Below are 19,472 nucleotides of genomic sequence, written 5' to 3' on the forward strand. Positions count from 1 at the left end.
GACATTACATACCCAACTCTCTAACTTTGGTTTATTTCATTAGCTACAGCCAGTATTCATTCTAAACTGTTTTAGTGCAACACATCACATGAGAATCATTAAGTGGACATTGTAAAATGTGCAAGTGAGCTTGGGGTGGACATTGGTTCAGGTTTTTTTCCCCTGCATATGCACTACCTGGGGTAGAAACTGTTGATTACGTTTTTGTAGAGGTGAAGCACTGCTGGCCTCTTGAGTTTCATAGTGGGTCCTAGAAATAGAACAGAAAAAAAGTCTTTTGAGTTTAACCACTTTAAAAAAAAAAAAAAAAAAGTTAATTTTCCAAGAAAGCCTGCATAGCATGTTGGCCTGGAAATCATGTGCACATCGCCAACTCTTAATACTTGGCATATTCTGCTCTGACTGGGATAAAATCCAGCTGGGGCATAGGCAGCTCAAGATGGCATGTGAATTTGTGGCTTCTTGCCTGATCTTTAAGGGTAGTGTCATCTGCAAGTTTCTGGTGTTCAATAAGTAGCTGCACTGTGAATTTAATTGGCTTTCTGTTAATTATTTTTGGCATCCCTTTGAAGACAAAAATTCTTGGGCAGTTTTGTGTCTCTTAAGATTTCTTGCAGAAGGGAAGCCAACTGCTCCTGTATGTCAAGAGAGTAAATAACCCAGCACTGAAGACTTCAGTTAATGAATTAAACAACCTTCTAGCTGCCTAGGGGGATGCTGAAGCGACACTATAGGTAAGGGGGGTCATTGAAAAGCCTCACCTAATTCACCTCCAGCAATGGAGAAGTCTCTCTCCAAGATGATCCATTTTTGGATACGCTGTGCATTGGAGGTGGCCTTCAGATTTACTCGATCTATGCCAGCCTGGATTGCTTCTTGTACCTTTGGGTCCTTGTCTCTAATTATTTCAGAGACTTTGGTGGCTTGGCTGCCAACCTGATGACAGAACTCCAGTGCTTCAAGGTTTAGGTCATCAGTGGGCTCCATAGTGTCCATGTCATAAACACACTAAAAGAAGGGAAACAATTAATGATGTGCACTGCTACAATGTTCATGTCCATTTAAAACGGCACCAGGGGAAAAAAAGAAAAACGTCTAAAAGGCAACTGCTTGGAGCGGGTAGGTGGCACCTTCTGAAAGGTCACACAAGGGCCACTCGGGGCTAATTAATGGTACCAGAAATTTTTCTAAAATATGGCTGAAACCCCCACATGTTGATTTCTGTAGACCACCACTGATAGGTGCCTGGGCTTGGTGCTATATATCGATTGGGAATGCCTGAGTACTTTTTACCTTTAATGTCAGAAGCATTGATAGGAATTTTTTCTTGTCCCCAATCAGCATGACATTGCTAAGTAGAGGAAGCTCCTTTTTCACAGCATCTTCAATTGGCACTGGGGCAACGTTCTCACCACCTGCAGTGATGATCAGTTCTTTGACCACAAAAGAAAAGAGAAACACATGCACGCTGAAGTTGAATGTGTGGTGTCAAAATCAAAAATTTTGGCAAGATTCACTGCATGTGTTCAGCATCACTCATGTTTTCCAGCCCAGATTATGGCCATCTTTCATATCCATAGTAGAAATTTTGGTAGTGAAATGCTCAAGTTCAAAGGAAGGTTTTGCTGAATGACTCTTAATGGTGTTGATATCAGACAGGCCTCACCAGGCAGCAGTCTTCAGCATCCTATACTGTCATATTCATGCTATGTTAAATGAAAAAGATGGAGCCAGGCAGGATGTATCCACGTCTATAAAGAAATAACTCCACTTACCTTTAATTCGGCCAGTGATGGAGAGGAAGCCATCTTCATCAGCTCTCCCTAAATCTCCTGAGTGCAGCCACCCATCTTCATCGAGGGCCTCTAGTGTCTTCTCTTCCAGGTTTAAATACCCCATGAAGACATTTCTGCCCCAGAGACACACTTCACCATTCCCATCTTCATCCTTGTTTGCAATTTTGAATTTGCAGCCTGGAACAACTCTTCCACAACTATGAGCATAAAAGCAGACATTCTGAAACTAGCCATTATACTTGTGAAGATAACATTACTGAGGATTTATTTTAATGAGGCCAAATGAGTGTAATGGTCTCTTTATAGAAATGTATGATGGAGATGTAGCTGGAACACAATAAAAAGCTTAATGGAGGTCTGACTACTGAAAGGCCACATCTCCTTCACTGCATCTCAATCTTGGGTCACCACTAAGGACCCCAAACATCACTGCGGCCGTACTGAGAAGCAGGGTGTCTTGTTTGAGTGCTTTTGTGTAAGTTATATGTGATGTAGAGTCTGTGACAACAAATACATCATCAGGACTTAGGAAAGCTCATGAACTCTCCAGACTCACTAGTAGCTGCCAGAAGATGGTGCTTAGGTTGAGATCAGTACAAAGATCCTGGGGTGGAATGTTTTGGAAATGCTGGACAATAGTGAACATGTAAAAAGGTATTGATGTGAGTGACAGAGATGGATTATTATTTGTGACAAATCTTGTATGTCATGTAATTAACTCCATTAATATTAATTCTATTTGAACTGTCTTTGGACATTCACACTGTCCATGATAAATAGAAGCATCACCACACCATGATCCCCATTGTTTTGGCATGGGGTAGGGTGCTGTTTGACAAAATTGTTTGGGTTGTACAATCATTACAGAGTTAAAACCCACTGGTCCTCAAAACCTTAACCCACCAAACTACCATCAACCCAAATCTGACATCATTATAGAAGCAGCTTGGAGATGCCAAGTGGTTAATGGCAAACACTTTATTGGGTGCTGTGAATCAAGTCTCCCCTCTGGGAGTCACTGGCCAACAGCCCAAGGCATTATCTGGCAGTCAATGGAGAATACCACATCTGCACAGAAGTTCTAATGTAAGTTCTGTTATACAGTCCACCCATGGCTTCCCAGATAATTCCCTCCAGCCATCACTGGCAGCATCTTTTCAATGTCACATCTCTAAAGCCATAGTGGCCCCCAATACTTTGGGCTGATCACAAAGCCTCACAGACACCATCTTTTTGGTCCCTATGAATGTCACAGGTGGTCACACCTTTTGTTGGGCAGGCTTGTTCTTCCTGTATCCAGTTAAGCCTTCCTCCCTAACCTAAATACGTGTATGACATTAATGGGTGACTCTAACTCAGCCCGGTATGAATGAGAGTGGGTGTATGTGTATGAGTGTCCCCTGGGGTGGACTGATGTTCATTCCATAGTTGGTTCCTGCATTACGCCTAGTGCTTGCAAGATGGGCCTGTGATTCTGAACTGGATTAAACAGGGTAGAAGATGGGGTAGATGTTTGTTGAAACTGAAGAATGCTTCATGATAGGCATCTCCTTATAGATAGTTCAGCTGTCTAGTTACTGCCTTTTTAGGATGATCTTGATGTGTCACCATCTAGTAGATCTTACTTGTGTAACAGATCTCCTATAATTCTCTTCATGCAAACTACAGTGTCTCATGTCCTTTTCTGCCATATATTGTCTGCACAAACAGGATTGCTGCAAGCCACCATAATCTGAGTAATAGTGTTAAGAAATGCCCATCCCTGCCTTGAGTGCAGCGAGATGCCAAGCGATGCCCACAACTCACCTGTGTAACTTGTAGACCTTCGGGCCCGACATGAAGTGAGGCCCAGTGCTTTCGCTCATGCCATAAGCCTCATACAGCGTGATGTTCAATCCTAGGAAGAATTCGAGGGTGTCCGAAGTCATGGGAGCCGCTCCTGAGAAGTACTTGTGGCAGCGAGAGAAGCCTAGGCTGTTGCGCACCTTTTCAAGAATCAGCTTATCTGCAATAGCGTGCAGGAGGGGCTTTGCTTCTGTCCTGTCAATAAAAAAAGTGAACAACTGTTGAAGGCACATTAACTTACTTGATTCACAACTCTGGAGCACGGGACATGAGGCAGTTTTTGTACTGCACCTGCTTGTTGAACCTGACAGCAAACCTGCAGTAATCTCCAGTGCACAAATAGTTTATACTTTTTTCTAGTCAAAGTTATGTCTTCACAATTATGGTATATATTAGTTTGCCAAATATACCCTGTAATTATATTCTAAAGTGAAGCATTTTTTATAAGTTTTAAAAACACCTTGTCTGTTCTTACAGATTAAAATGCTGCTGAATGGTACACAGGTCCATAGCCCAAAGAAAATGCCTTAAAACATACACATTACATCCACTTAGAAGCAGCAAAAGTTTCAGGTCATGAAAATGTGCCTTTCGCATGTATGACGCATTCTTGTGACAATGAATCGAATCTAGAAGGAACCATTTTATAACCGATTCTTGGAACTCTTCTCTTCAAGGTAAGTATACCCTTCCTGTTTGCTTGTCTGCTCACAGACGCCATAGTGAGTGGACTTTAGACGTAAATTAAGGAAGTTGATCAGCACAAATCCAATCACATGTTTGAAGCTGTTTTGAGGAAATTTGTTTTTCAAGAAAATGGTTTGAAAATGTGCATGTCCAGGATGTAAACAAAAACTTGAAAAATGAAGCATTTCTAGTTTTCTTTGACCTCCTTGTGGCAATCGCAATACATTAAGCTTACGGCTTGTAGTTCTTAGGTTGGATGTGAACACTCAAGTGGAAGATTGGACCTGCCAGATTACAGAGCTTTGAAATGTGTTCATTTCTCAATACTGAAGTTAACTGCAGGTCGAAACATATTTCAGGTGAAATGTAGAGCTGTAGAATAATAACAATGGAAAAGTCATCTACAGAAAACTGTGTCTTATGTAGGGTGGCAAGGTAGAACAATCATTAGTGGTGCTGCTTCACAGCTAGCAGCATGAGTTTGAATTGTGGGCCTGGTCTTCATCTGTGTAGAGTTTGCATGTTTCCCTTGCTTTAGGAAAATCTGCATATATAAAGAATCTGGGAAGCTTGTCAAATGTGCGGTGCTGGCACTAACATCCGATTACCTACACAGTCATTCCAAGTACACCTTGCCACAGGCTGCAGAATGGAGTGGGTCTGGATAGTTTAGCCTTTTTCACAAAACTCAGAAGTGACACATCAACCGGTAAATGTACTTCCTGTTAGATCACTAGCAATGGATCTCGTTTATTCCACTTCTCTCCTTTCACTTCCAAAAATTGATTTTTGACATGAAAAAAGTACCGTTGAAAAGCACTACACAACAAATTCATGAAAAGTGGACAAATGCTATACTTTTTTTTTTTTGGAAATATTCCTTAATAAATTACACCGTAAGTTTAACATTCTTATACTAGAATGATGATAGTTCCAGTGAATCCATTTCTTTGTATTTAACATTGGCTTCTTTTTCAGCAGATGTCACTATACTGTAATCTATATAAATAAAACCGTAAGCCATTTGGATGTTTGTATGTTCGTTTGTCAAAAACAACTGAACCGATTATTCACAAAATTTTACATATGTCCTGCCATTGCCCTGACTTAAAATATAGGTTATATAGCCTATCGGGAAGAGGGGATATAATGGGAAGGGGGCAACTCAGAGGCCAGTGCTGACATGAGGACTACAATTCCTATCAGGCAGCAGGAGTGAGATGGGACCGCCGTCAGCACACACAAAATTTACCGGTCAAAGCAGAATCTCATCCAAGACCACAGGTATGTTCAGTGTTTTCTATTCAATTAAGTAGGATAACCATTTCACAGGATTACATATTTTGTCTAAGAGTATGTATCCAGGTAATGCCAAATATTTCAGCTATTATAAAATAAATGTGGTGAATTACCTGTAACTTTACAATTTAACCATATTTGAGCTACATTTACGTAACTACCCTTTATCTTACTATTGTTTATAAAGGGCCTTTATAGTTGTTGTATATCATTTAAGTAAAAAAATATACAGCATTAGATGTGGTTTTAAACATACAACACATAGCATTAATCAGAAAATAATATTCACCTTGCAGTTAATTTAATCTCAGAGCAGTCGACCAGGAGCAGACGCCTTTGCATAGTTGTGTTCCACTGAGAAGGCACTCAGTGTGGTGTTTTCCCTTCAGGGCAGCCTCTTATACATTAACTCTGAGCTAAGGATTTACTCAATGAAAAGATAATTCCTGTGTTGGTAGAACCCCAGGTTGTTCCTGCTACAAAGTCTCACCACAGCAACAGTGCATACTCTGCATGTACTTGCAGATTTGCCTAGCTACAACCATAGTGCTGACATAGTGTTTAACAAGATATGCTGATTTGCCTCTTTTTACCACGTTAGTCCGTTTTCTCCTTTATGCTTCATCATCGAAGAGAGGTGCGAAATACAGTAAGGTTGTTTTTGTTTTGAAATTGAACACAAAAGACCACTACAGAAACTCTTGTTTCGCGATTCTGTTGTTTTCAATAGCCAGGAGAGAGTTTACCCATGAATGCTTCTTCTTTCGGCTGCTCCCGTTTAGGTGTTGCCCCAGCGGATCATCCGTTTCCATCTATCTCTGTCTTTTACATCATTTTCTGCCATACCGACTGCCTTCATGTCCTCCCTCACCACATCCATAGACCTCCTCTTTTCCTCTTGCCTGCTGGTTCCATCCTCAACATTCTTTTCCCGATGTACCCCTCTGTTGTACCTGTGTTGTCCCTCTAATATACGCATTCCTAATCCATTCTACCCTCATTACTCCAAGTGAAAATCGTAGCGTCATAGTTTACCCTTTCATGCTACTCATATTGAACTACGAAAAGGTCTAATCTTAGTCAAAGTTCTTTCCATAGCGGATGCTGCTGTGTTTAGTCTGTCATCATGGCAGCCTGACAAAGAGGCAAATCCACTGCCTGCTGCTCGGTGGTGTGGTTCACTCGCCTCGTCCTGTGTTGCTCACTTGTCTTGGGCGTGAGGACTCCAAGGCAGACCGTGAACTACTTGGAAAAGCCTACAATAAACCAAAAGGCCATTCTCTTGAATATAAAACAAAAAGTGATAAAGTTCAGGTAAGGCACGGTATTAAATAAATTTTAGTAAAGGAAATGCCTTTTTGGGGCTTGTTTCAATGAATTACTGTACGTTATTATTAAACAAATGCTGTTGATGTTACTTAAACAAAACTGGGGGCCACGTTAGAAGCCACAGAATGCTTAGAAAATGTTTTCCATTTAAATGAATTGTAATTAGGTATTTGCATTATGAAAATTCATTTTACAAAGAGTTTTCAGAATTCGTTGTTTCTATTAGCATGTACCCCACTGAATTAAAAATCAATCAATAAAGCTGTCCGCTCACAATGAATGTTGCTGCTTCAAGCTGCACAGTTACTTGACTCCTACTTCAGCGACTGTACAGTAATGCGACTCACATGTAAAAAGACAGTAGTCTGAATTATTTGAAGTTTGTAAGAACTTTTGTTGGATTATAAATCAGAGAATGACCCTACATTAACTTGTACGTTTGAACTTAAGTACACTTAATATCAGATACTTTAAGACGTCTACTTGAGTACTTTGCTTATGGGTAAACTTTTAATTTTACTTGAGTTACTTTCCAGACAGGTATCTCTACATTTAACTCAAGTACGGCTGTTGGTTACTTTACACAACACCAGTAATCTCGGAGTAAATCTGAGCCAAAGGGGGGCTGGGGTGCTCGATTAGTTGGTAACAGAGGGGTACACAGACAGATGGAGCAACACACAGAAATCTGAATTTGAACACTGAGGGACACTACAAAAGCCTTTGTTTCACAACTCTGCCGTTGTTTTGGATAACTAAGAAAGAGTTTACTGGTTGATGATGCCTCCCAAAAATAAAATACTTAAGTATGAAAAGGGCTAAATGAAGTTGAAGTTCTTTCCACAGATGGACAGACAGACAGACAGAGGCACACACAGACATGGCTGCTTACTTGCCACTCCTGCTCAGGTTGCTCTCCAGACTGGTAGATGTCGCCCAGTTGAATATCTTCCTCTTAAGAAACCCAGCCTGTCCCGATGCTTCCTTTATTTTCTCCATAAGTTTCTCCCATACACGTGGGACACCCATGTGTGAAGTCGGACTCGCCTCCTTCATTGTGCCTACCAGGCTTCCCTGGAAAAGCAGACATTTCAATACGGAATTCCTCCTTGTTGAAATGCATCTTCACTTTCCTCCTGATCTTTTAAAAAGTCTGTTTCTTGGACATTGACTAAAGAGTGCTAATCAAGTGTGCCTCGTGTCATGCCTGCAGGTGTTCTTCGACGTGCACCATACCCTGGGGAGTACACATGCAGGCAACTGGCTTAGGCCCGTACAGGACACCTCAGTTGCCTGCTTTCAGAAAAAGTGGAGTGTGATGACTGTGCAGGCCAAAAGCACCTGGATGCTTTCAATCACAAGATTCAATTATATACCCAAACCTAAATTTAGGCTCAAAGCACTCTGACATGCAGAGCACATGCGGGGAATCCATTGCAGGAATGTCACATTGGGCTTTAAGTTACTCCACCAGCTCTACGTAACGCTCTAACAGAATGTGGCCCCTGCGTATGTGAGAGGAACCTAAGAGTCATGGCAGCTGACACACATCAAAGACATCTGGATATCTGCTGATAGAAGTTGAAATGGTGGTAGATAACCCTTGAATCGTTCAGTCCTTATTTGGCCTCTGTCCTCGTGCTACTGCTGATGGCAGTCAATCAAAAAGTAACTCCCACACCATGGGCCAGGTGGACAGACTGGAGCTGTCCAGTGCTGAACTCCTTCAGCTATGCACATGGCTCCCCTCCGTCTAATGCCTATTCTTATCACAGTACTTCAGGTCCCTGGCCACTCATGTCAGGTCTGACTCTAAAGCAGACATGTTGGTAAAAAGTTAGAAAACAAAAAAGCAAGAGAATGTTAAAGGTGTTACCTTCAAAGCATCAGGTTGGGCAAAGTAGACAAGTTCTCCCCACTGAATGCCAGTCCATAGATCGTAGATCTGTGCCGCTATGTGGCTGAGTGGTAAGTAGCTAACTATGACTTCCTGGCGCAGCTCAGCGGGCTGCATGTCACCGGCTCTGCTGGCATGTTGAGCGGTCCAAGTGATCTGTGAGACAACAAGGAGAATTTTCAAACCAAGGCTTTCATCAGTTTACATGTAAGGAAGGATTCAAAGTGGGCTTTGTTAATAAATACTCCAGCAGTGATCCATTGGTGTACACCACCTTAGTCGTCCTTCCTCACACACACACATATGCCATGGGCTGTTTGCACAGTGCTCTCTGTTTTGCTTACATTGTCATGGCTGAGCATCACTCCCTTAGGCTTCCCTGTCGTTCCCGACGTGTAGATAAGGACACAGCACTGGTTTGGCCGCTGGCTGCTAATTATATTGTCCAACTCATTCTCCAGATTCCCTGCTCCTAGTTCCATGAACTCATCCCACTGTAAAGGGGAACATAAAGAAATTCAGACCAGCAAGTACGAGTTTGTCACACCTGAATTCAGGCTTCATTCTTTGTTTATGTCCTACAAAGGTGAGCGGACGTTCATTCAGAGCAGATCTTTTACTTGGTTCAGCATGTTAATCCTCCAGGGCTGGATTTGTATTTCCATGGTTCTCAATGTTGTTTATGGGTGACCACTACAATGTGTTAATTTTAAAAGTCTGCCCAATTTGCTACATCACCTTTGAACTGAGACCAGGGAATATCATTGAGCCCTCTGACCCTCTGTATACATGTATCCCCGAATTTACCTCAAATTGGTGCACCTCAACAATTATCTCAAACACAGAACCTTAAAGCACTAAGCTGAAAACTTCCACGGTAAGCATATCGTGTTAAATGTCAGACAGGGTGATGTGAAAGCACAAGGTAACACTGATTTCTTTAAGAAGAGCACAGTGAAAGGTGCTACATAACAAATGGCTCTGTCGACTTACTGAGTACAGGCCTGGTCGCTTTTCCTGCAGAGGTTCGTTGTATTGTACAACGGCCTTCAAGTGTGTCAGTCTGTCCCAGACCTGAAAAACAGGCATAGTGTATTAAATTCTTTCCAAAAATCACATGGGATGTCAAAAGTAAGTTATGTGGGGGTTGATGGCATTGAATTAACAAAGTGGAGAACATAACAGCAGGTAATCCATTCATTCCCCAGTACTCACCCCTCTGTCCCCAACAAGGTCTACCATTATGTGGGTAGGACTATGCTTCACACTGCTGCTTCACTGATCCAGTGTCCTGGGTTTTAATCCTGCGTACATCCTACTGTGTATTTGAACGTTAGACAAACTTCAGAGGAGAACAGGCCATTCAGCCCAACAAAGCTCGCCAATTCTAACCACCTAATTCCTCTGAAGCACCATTAAGGTGAGTTTTGAAGGTCCCTAAAGTCTTACAGTCTGACACAGCATTTGGTTACTTATTCCATGTGTCTGGCTTTCTGTATGAAGAAAAACTTCCCACTGTTGGTGCTAAAATTCACCCTTAAGAAATTTCCAGCTGTGTCTCTGTGTTCTTGTTGAACTCATTTTAAAGTAACAGTCTCGATCCACTGTGCTAATTCCTTTCATAATTTAAACACTTCAATCATCTCTCCTCTCAATCTTTGTTTGCTTAAACTGTATAGGCTCAGCTCTTTTAATCTTTCCTCATAACTCATCCCCAGTAGCCCTAGAATCAGCCTAGTTGCTCATCACTGGACTTTTTCTAGTCCTTTTGTGACTTTTTGTAGCCTGGAACCCAAAACTGCACAGATCAGGCCTCACCAGTGCGTTATAAAGCTTCAGTGAACCCTCTTTGGAGTTGTACTCCATACATCAAGGTGCTGGATGTTAGCCTTCTTAATGGCTTCAGAACACTGTGTGGAAGTTGATATTGTCAAGTCCACTACTACTCCTTGGTCTTTCACATAAGGCATACTTTTGATTTTCAGACCCATACTGTGTATTAAAACCTAACATTTTTGCTTCTTATATGTAATACCTTATATTTACTGACATTAAATTTCATCTGCCACAAATCTGCCCAAGCCTGTCCAAGTCCTTCTGTAATGAATCAACGGATTCCAAATTATCTACCAATCCACCTATCTTGGTATCATCTAGAAACTTAACCAGCTTGTTATTTATATTCTTATTTAAATCATTTATGTATATTAAAAATAGCAGCTGCCCTAGCACTAACGTCTGCTGGACACCACTCTTAACGTCAGGTAATTCTGATGAGGTTCCTTGCACCATCACCCTCTGCTTCCCGTGTCTGAGTCAATTCTGCTTCCATCTACCTACAACACCCTGAACTTCCACTTCTTTTAGCCTGATGCCCAATGTGGGAACTTATCAAATGCTTTCTGAAAATAACAGTATCTGATAAGGTCCAATATGAAAGGACCTTCCCATGGCTGTGTGGACTTTACCCTGGGGACACCAGTTTTTCTTCAACATTCCAAAGACATGTAGATGGAGCTAATTCAGCATGTGTGTTTACCCCACATCAGACTCGTGTCCTGTCCAGGGTTGTTTCCTGCCTTGAGCCCAGTGATCCCAAGATAGGCACTGGTCCCCCCCCCAACTGGGTTTGAGAATGTATGATGTACAGCGCTTTTAAAAGGTATTTCCCCTCTTGTAAGTTTTCACATTTTTCTATTATTGTTATACAACACTGAATCACAAATGGATTTCTGATCAACAGAAAAAGACACTTTAATGTCAACGTGAAAACTGGTCTCAGGAATACAGCTTAATTTAATTACAAATATAAAGAAAATAATTGATCACATAGCTATTCACCCCCTTCAAGTCAGTATTTAGTAGCTGCATAGGTCTTTCTGTTAGCACATCCACTTTTAGTAGATGTACACCCCTAAATCATCAGTGATGCAGCCAATTGGTTTTAGACGTCCCAGAATTAGTTCAGTGGCGATCACCTGTCTGGGATTTCAGTTGTTTGCAGTATAAATGCACCTTAGCTGGAAGGTCTAATTTTTTCTGTGTCGGTATGGTGTCCTAACCTACACAATGAAGACCAAAAAAACACTCCATGCACCTCCAAGAAAAGGTGATTGAAAAGTACAAGTTAAAGACAAGAAAATATCCAAGTCACTGAATATCCAGTAAAATCAGTCATTAAGAAATGGAAAGAGTAGGGCATAGCTGGAAATGTACTAGAGCAGGCCATCCACAAAATATGTGTGATCATATAAGAAAACAAGTGAGGGAGGACAACATGAGACCTCTGAGAACTTGGAAGGTTTCACCAGACGCAGCTTAATGAGCAGAGATAAAAATGCACGACATCTCAGTTAAAGTTTGTCAGAAGACACATGGGAGACTCGAAGCTGGAAGAGGGGACTGTAGGCTCATGAAACCAAAAGTGAGGTTTGCTTTTTGACCATCAGACTAAACACCATGTTTGAACACTGCACATTATCAACATTACACCATTCCAACCATGAAGCAAGGTGGCAGCAGCATTACGGTGTGGGGATGCTTCTCTTCAGCAGGCCCTTGAAGGCTTGTGAGGGTAAAAGGAAGGCAACAAAATAAGGGCAATCCTGATGAAGTCTGAAAGAAGCCTGTGCCTTGGGAGAAGATTTTGTTTTGCAGTGAGACAACAACCCCAAGCATAAAGCCAAATCTGCACAGGAATGGCTTAAAAACAACAATGTCAATGTCCTGCAGTGACCGAGTCAGAGTCCACATCTCAATCCAGTAGAGAGTTTGTGGCTGGACTTGACAAAGGCTGGTCACCCTCGATCCCTGACAAAGCCTGAACAGTTTAACAAAGAAGACTGGGAGAAGTAATTGCACAGCACAGATGTGCAAAGCTGATAGTGACCTGTGCACACAGATTCAAGGCTGGCATGGTCGCCAAGGGGGCATTTGCTAAATACTGACAAGGCAAATACATTAAATCCACTGTGATATAATATCTTACAATAATAAAATGTGAACATTTCCAAGTGGATGACTACATTTCAAAAGCACTGTACCTTTTCTCCCTGCTTCAGTATGGTACATATATTTTGAAACACCTATGCAAAACACAAAAATGTATTGTTTATTTTAATATCTGTAAGATCAGTATTAAAATAACTGGTTACACTCACCACTACTAGAAGCTGATTAAAAACAAGGTTTATCGTTATGGTATCCTGTACCTTGTATCAGAAGAGTAATGGGAACAAAAAGAAAACTGACTGTGGGGCCAGACTTGGGACTCATTCTCTTGGTCTAGATAACTGTTTGCATAACGCTGTTAGTAAAAAGGAGAGTGAACAGATGAAGCACACGGGCTTAATTACTGGGCAGTTTTTGCTACGAATCAACTTTATTTAATTGATTTACTCTTCAAGACTCAGACCCTTTAAATCAGGGGTAAGTAACATCGGTCCTGGAGGGCCACAGTGGCTGCAGGTTTTTGTTCCAACCCAGTTGCTTCATGAGAAGTCATTTATTGCTGATGAAGCACTTACTGTGACTTTTTCTGCTTCATTTTAGTCATCTTGCTTGTTAAGATTTTGAACCCTAAATTTCTTATTTAGTCTTAAACAATTGTATTCACTTCTTTATTTACTTCCTACTAGCAATAAGATGCAAATGACAAAGGGGCCAGCAGTTCCCCAACTAGCTCATTCCCATTTACATCTGTGTATGTTCATCATGCACTATCTGGTTTAATAAAATACTCAAAAGGAAACTGAAGAGGAAGTGAAATAATTTGGATGATAGCATTAGGAAGGAAAAAAAATCTTCAATTTAAGAATGACCTGACATTGCAGAGTTAAAACACTAACAACTCATGATATTACATAAGACTTGTTATTGGTGAGGATTGTTTTCTAAATAAGCAACTGGGTTGGAACAACAACCTGCAGCTACTGCGGCCTTCTAGGACTAGCGCTGATCACCCTTGATCAACATGTGTCCTGCACAGGACTTTACCTTCATAAACCTATAATCGTAATAGTGAAATATTTTAGGCCAATGTGAGAAAAAAATGCAAAATCCAAAGGAGTGATTTTGCTAATCAATAGGTGTCTAGCATATTTGGATGCTAATAGCCGGGCCACTTTTCATTCCAATGTCAGTTGGTCCGTCTGTCTGTGTCACATAGATGGGTATCACCTTGAAAGTGGTCAGACTGTGTTCAGGCAACTTTAATGCCATTATAATACTTTCTCTGGATACAAAAACAAAACTTGGCACACTGAAACCTGAACAATTCAGTCAGTATTAGGACACAGACTAATAGTATGGAGGGGCCAGTACATCACAGTCAAAGGAAATCACTGAAATGATATGCATATACTGTAAATAAAGTAATGATACCACATGAGCTGACACAATGGTTTCGTGCAAAGCCATGCTGCAGACACAACCTGCCATCACCAAGCCCTGTGACATGGATGCTATCTGTAGTTGCTGGCCTCCCTGACACTTAGCTCCATGATACACGCATTACCTGCTGTCACTGAGTTCTGTAACACTGTAGGACCATTAACTATAATCACCAGCGTCAATGCGGCAGACGTTACCTACTTGATGCCACCAGCAGTACCGAGTTCAGTGATGGAGAAATTACCTGCAAACACAGAGTTCCATAATGTGGACCATACCTGCAGTTACTGAAGTCCACGATTCAACAGCACATGGCTCTGTCACTCTCACCTGCAGAATTTTTTCCAGTTGTTTCTGGCTTTCAACTACAATGACATTGGCCCTGCTGTCTTCTGCTACAAAATGGCAGGCTTCAGGCGAATTGGTTGGATAGATACCGGTGCTAATACCCCTGTAATAACAAATACACCTGTGATGATGACATATACTGTGAAGTCTTTGGCAGAGGGGCTGCATTTTAGGAATGAAAATATGCACAACAAAGGAGAGCAGCCTACCCAGCAAAGATGGCTCCAATGGCTGACACAAACCACTCAAGTGAATTAAATCCCAGAATCCCGACGCTGTGGAACCTCTGCAATCCGAGCTGTGTGGACAAAAGCAAGGTGAGTAATAACAAAGCTGAATAAAGAATGATGTTAATTGCTCAGCAGTCATCAATTTTAAGAGTGACCAGGCCTGCATATTGTAAGTACCCTTCATTGCAGGATGTGGGATGGGGGCAGGGTCAGATGTAAGACCCTTGCTATATAAGAAGGGTATAATGTTAAATGTGTATGGTCTTGTTAAGGTCTACAGCTACGTGTGACCATCAGGCTGGTTCTTTAGACTTTATTTTGGCTAGCAATTTACATTTTGGAGCATGGTTTAGTTTCCCTGATTAGACTTCCTGCTCACTTTTTAGAAACAGTAAAAACATTTTGATGACAACAGGCCGTTCAGCCCAAAAAAGCTTGCCAATCCTATGCATGTAATTCCTCCAAAATAAGATCAAGTTGAGTTTTGAAGGTGCCCGAAGTCCAGCTGTCCACCACACTACTTAATAAGTTATGTGTGAAGAAAAACATTCTCAATTTTGTATGATGTTTCCAACTGAGCCTACATGTTCTTGTTGAACTCATTTTAAAGTAACAGCCTGGATCCACTGTACTAATTCCTTTCATAATTTTAATATTGTTTCTCCAAGAAGTAATCCTGACCACAGCACTGAGATGAAGTAATGTTTTGACTGCTCGATCAAATGCTAAGGATGAAAGACACTATATGCCATAAATCGGGTGAAGACATATGTAACGTGTAGGGCTGATGTTTAGATGTGCACACATACCTAGACGCTCAAAGCTACACCTGTTGTTTTATATTTTCACCCACTCAAAATCAAATTCAAATCTTATTTATTGTCCATACAATGTTTAAAATTAAATAAGGCTGACTGGTTTGATGAACCGCAAGAAAGCACATGGACTTACGTACCTTCAGAAAACTCTTAGCGGCTTGTCGGCACAGCTGGTAGTACTGCCAGAAGGTTATCTTCTCCCACTCCCCATTCCTTTTAGTGGCCAGTGCCGGGAGGTGACCGTAACGTTCTATGGTGGCCTCAAACATCTGAGGGACAGTCAGAGGAGTCTGTGGACATGTTTCATCAATTCGGAGTTGCACTGCACCTTCAGCTAAACTTGTCCAAAGGGAATGAGCTGGGGCCAACGGAACTGCGTCAAAATTAAAGTCCATCTCTGTGTTTAAGGAAGAAAAACACAGTTTAAAGACAACATGGCAGCGTCTTGCCCTAGCACTGTTGCAATTAACGTATTACTTTTTTAGCCCAACCCCACCTGCTGTCCTCCTCATTCTTAGCCTTGAGGCACACAGCCCTCAGTTTACTTGCTCGGATCCACTGACCTGGCCTGTCCTTTGCAGATTGCTGGATCTTTTCATTTTCACAGGTGGATGGCTTCTCATCCCTCAAGTCTGGGTTCAGTGCGTTCCAACAACTAGAGAAGATGATGAAAAGGAAAAGGAGATTACAAACTATCCAGAAGCCTTAACAGAAAAGTGCTCAGTCACTCCAATCCGTCATGGCAAAGCATTGGAGTCATCTGCTTACTTTATGCCTATTTGGAGTGCCTCAGCATCACGTGCGCTGCTGCCACCTCTAGTCACTCACAGCAGTAACAAAAGCCCTTTGTTTCAGGCCTTGAGTCAGCAGCCTGAAGCTGAATTTTGTAGGGAGACACGATTACTTTAATAGATCAGCTGGGTTCTACTGCTATAGTGTTGATTTTTTTAGATATTGAATGAAATATACTGTAACAATAACAATTCAGAAAACAGTAGCCAAAGAATTCAAACAGTATTAGTAGCACAAGACAGGTGATGTGAGCTTCAGGGTATTTCAGACCCGATACATGCCTTCTGCAGAAAGCACCATCATCCAAGTACAAAATTCATAATTTCATTCTTGTATCTATGGACCAAGAATAACCAGTACTTAACAAGTCTAACAGTCAAAACAACACTTCCAAAATTGTTCAAGTTTGCCACTCAGATACTCTCTCCATCTCTCTCACCTCAAGTTCTGGCCACACTAACTTCTTGTCAGGTAGAACTCTTGCCCAACTCACCTCTTTATTCAAAAATATAGGAAATTGTGTAAAAATGTAAGAAGAAGAAGAAGCATTGATAGATCAATTAATTTGGTATCAATTTTGTTTTTGGCAGTTCTAGTAACTAATTACATAATTTGGTAAGGTCTCCACTGCTGTTTACTGGCTATTTAGAGATCTAATTCATCTTGGCACAGATAAACAGTTGTTATGGACAGCACCTATAGACTGGCACCCCGTGCAGGATGGGTATTGGTTACATAACCCGGGGGCCAGTAGAAAGGAAAAAAAGAACATTGCACGTTCTATCCAAAATGTTGGCAGAAGATGTCAACACTATGAAGGGTGCTCCTTAAGCTGTTTTAATTGTTGAGCGTAAGCCAGTATTACAAATAACAGCAGGCCCATTCTTTATTATTGCACTTTGAAGCAGTTTTTTTTAGGAGGGCAGCAGGAGAACATTTCCCAAAAAACATGCTTCCATTCCTTTATGAATATACTGTATTTTATAGCCATTACTCTTATGTTCAAAGGGTTAAAGGCATCGACATAATAAAATTCATCTTCATTGGTGTAATACAGTTAATTCCACCAATCCACTCTTCTGTTTGATTGCAGTGAAGATCAGCAGAGCTGGTGCCTGTTACTGCAAGTTCAAGTACAAAACTGGATTCTACCCCATAAGGGGCACAAGTGCATTACACGACTTACCCAAATGTACACAACCACACTCACACCAAGCCACCTCGGAGATGCCACTAAACCTGACATATCTGGACCATGGCAGAAAAGTCACACAAAGTTGAGAATATTTACATTCAGCGTAAGCACAGAACAGAGGTCCAAGCACTATAAGAACACACAACTCAGATACATTTATATAAAAATAGCAGGTTTACTTTTCTGTTATAAACCATATTAAATAATAGTGCACAGATATAATCATTAACATCGTGAACATTCTGCTGAAAGAAAGTCCCCAGCACCCACCTTCTCCAGTAGTCCCTGCCCATGTATGAAATCTTCCTTTTCACTTGCTCACAGTTCTTGACTGACCTCAGGGTTTCTTCCCGTCTACCCTGCCCTCTAATACCTCTTAGAATTGGTTTCTTCTACTCTAGAATGCACTTCTGAAACTTTTTTTCTTCATCTATTGATATCAATGTATAATTAATTGCCTTTTGCTCTTTCCCCTTACTCTACATTTTACACACTGTGCACCTGCTTTTCTCTTCCTTTCAATTCACACCTTTCACTGAACATTTCAGTGCCATGCCTTCTCTCTAAATCTAAATGTTCAGAAATCACAAAAAAGTACAGATATGAACTTACCGGTCCTGGCAACTTGTACATATCTCTTGGTCTCCAGCTGTACTGATAGTCCCTTTGCCAGTCGACATAGTAGGCATCAAATGTATTATCTTTACAAAGCATGCACTAAAGAATGGTCTCCAAAATTGTTCAGGGTAGCTTCAATTTGACTTGCGCTAAACACAGCACAGGAAGATAGGAGCCTTCACATCTAAAATCCAACAGGAATCCCCAAGACACAAGCCCCTCCAGTGCATGTTCTTGCTGAAAACTTCATCTTGGTCATTGGTAGTCTGAAACATGCAAAGCATTTTAATGAGCATAAAGCTCTTTCACATGCAAATCAGATTTGATTTTGAGAAAGGGCAGTGAGTGAAAACAAAGGCATTGAAAAAATGAAAAAAGCTTCTCTTCTTTAGGTGCCCTTTGCTCTTATGTTGCAATGAAATTTGCAGCCCACTGGCCAGTAAGAGTGCAGAGGAGTGTTTGAATTCTACTCACGTATGAATGGGGACTACAAGCCTAAGTACAATGGATATGTGTTACCCACACTGCTTAGCACTTGTTCACATTTCTGAATGATTTTATGATTTGTGATGTTCTCATGTTGGTTTGCTTGGGTCATACAAAACCTCCAGAAATTGGTCCTTATTAGGCTCCTGTGTCACCGCTTCAAGTTCAATTCTCTTCTCAAATTACCCACAATTCAAAGTTTTTTAGCCGCACTAGTAATCCCATAGAGCCTTAACAGCTTCTCTCCCAGTGGCAGTGAAAGTTGGTCCTGAAGTGCCACAGTGGCTGCATGTTTTTGTTTCAACCCAATTGCCTAATTAGACACCAAGTTTTCCCAGTAGTAGACCTACAGTAATTTAATTTTATGGCTTGTTAGTGTTTTCATTCTGCCATGTTTGGTCGATCCTATATTGTAATTTTTTTCCTTTCCAAGGATATCATTCAAATGATTTGAAGTCTGAAGAAAATGAGTGTACAGTAATCCCTCCTCCATCGCGGGGGTTGCGTTCCAGAGCCACCCGCGAAATAAGAAAATCCGCGAAGTAGAAACCATATGTTTATATGGTTATTTTTATATTGTCATGCTTGGGTCACAGATTTGCGCAGAAACACAGGAGGTTGTAGAGAGACAGGAACTTTATTCAAACACTGCAAACAAACATTTGTCTCTTTTTCAAAAGTTTAAACTGTGCTCCATGACAAGACAGAGATGACAGTTCTGTCTCACAATTAAAAGAATGC

General features: G+C 41.2%; 1 protein-coding gene across 2 annotated transcripts; it reads right to left on the reverse strand.

Moving 5' to 3' along the window:
- Positions 1–17: 17 nt before the first annotated feature.
- On the reverse strand, positions 18–18,474 carry acsbg1 (acyl-CoA synthetase bubblegum family member 1). 2 transcript variants are annotated; one of them, XM_028822521.2, is made up of 14 exons: positions 18,240–18,474; positions 16,204–16,295; positions 15,778–16,037; positions 14,802–14,890; positions 14,575–14,695; positions 9,847–9,927; positions 9,198–9,347; positions 8,833–9,009; positions 7,849–8,030; positions 3,603–3,836; positions 1,776–1,993; positions 1,294–1,433; positions 762–1,008; positions 18–250 (listed from the first exon to the last, which is right to left on the reverse strand). In XM_028822521.2, exons 1-14 carry the CDS (start codon positions 18,314–18,316, stop codon positions 174–176), a joined length of 2,145 nt encoding a protein of 714 aa, XP_028678354.1. In that variant the 5' UTR covers positions 18,317–18,474; the 3' UTR covers positions 18–173. The 2 variants fall into 2 exon arrangements, with proteins under 2 accessions (XP_028678354.1, XP_051776258.1); XM_051920298.1 differs by lacking the exons at positions 14,575–14,695; positions 14,802–14,890; positions 15,778–16,037; positions 16,204–16,295; positions 18,240–18,474 and adding an exon at positions 10,069–10,520.
- Positions 18,475–19,472: the final 998 nt, after the last annotated feature.

This window comes from Erpetoichthys calabaricus, chromosome 17 (genome assembly GCF_900747795.2).
Source record: "Erpetoichthys calabaricus chromosome 17, fErpCal1.3, whole genome shotgun sequence".
Classification (NCBI taxonomy): Eukaryota; Metazoa; Chordata; class Cladistia; order Polypteriformes; family Polypteridae; genus Erpetoichthys; species Erpetoichthys calabaricus.

Excerpts from the sequence above, each read along its gene's own strand:
- acsbg1 (XM_028822521.2), bottom strand. The coding sequence starts at position 18,316 with ATGCCTACTATGTCGACTGGCAAAGGGACTATCAGTACAGCTGGAGAC. Across the intron at positions 14,696-14,801 it reads ATTGGAGCCATCTTTGCTGG|GGGTATTAGCACCGGTATCT; the intron begins GTAGGCTGCTCT and ends TTGTTATTACAG. Across the intron at positions 1,009-1,293 it reads CAATGCTTCTGACATTAAAG|TGTGTTTATGACATGGACAC; the intron begins GTAAAAAGTACT and ends CCCTTCTTTTAG.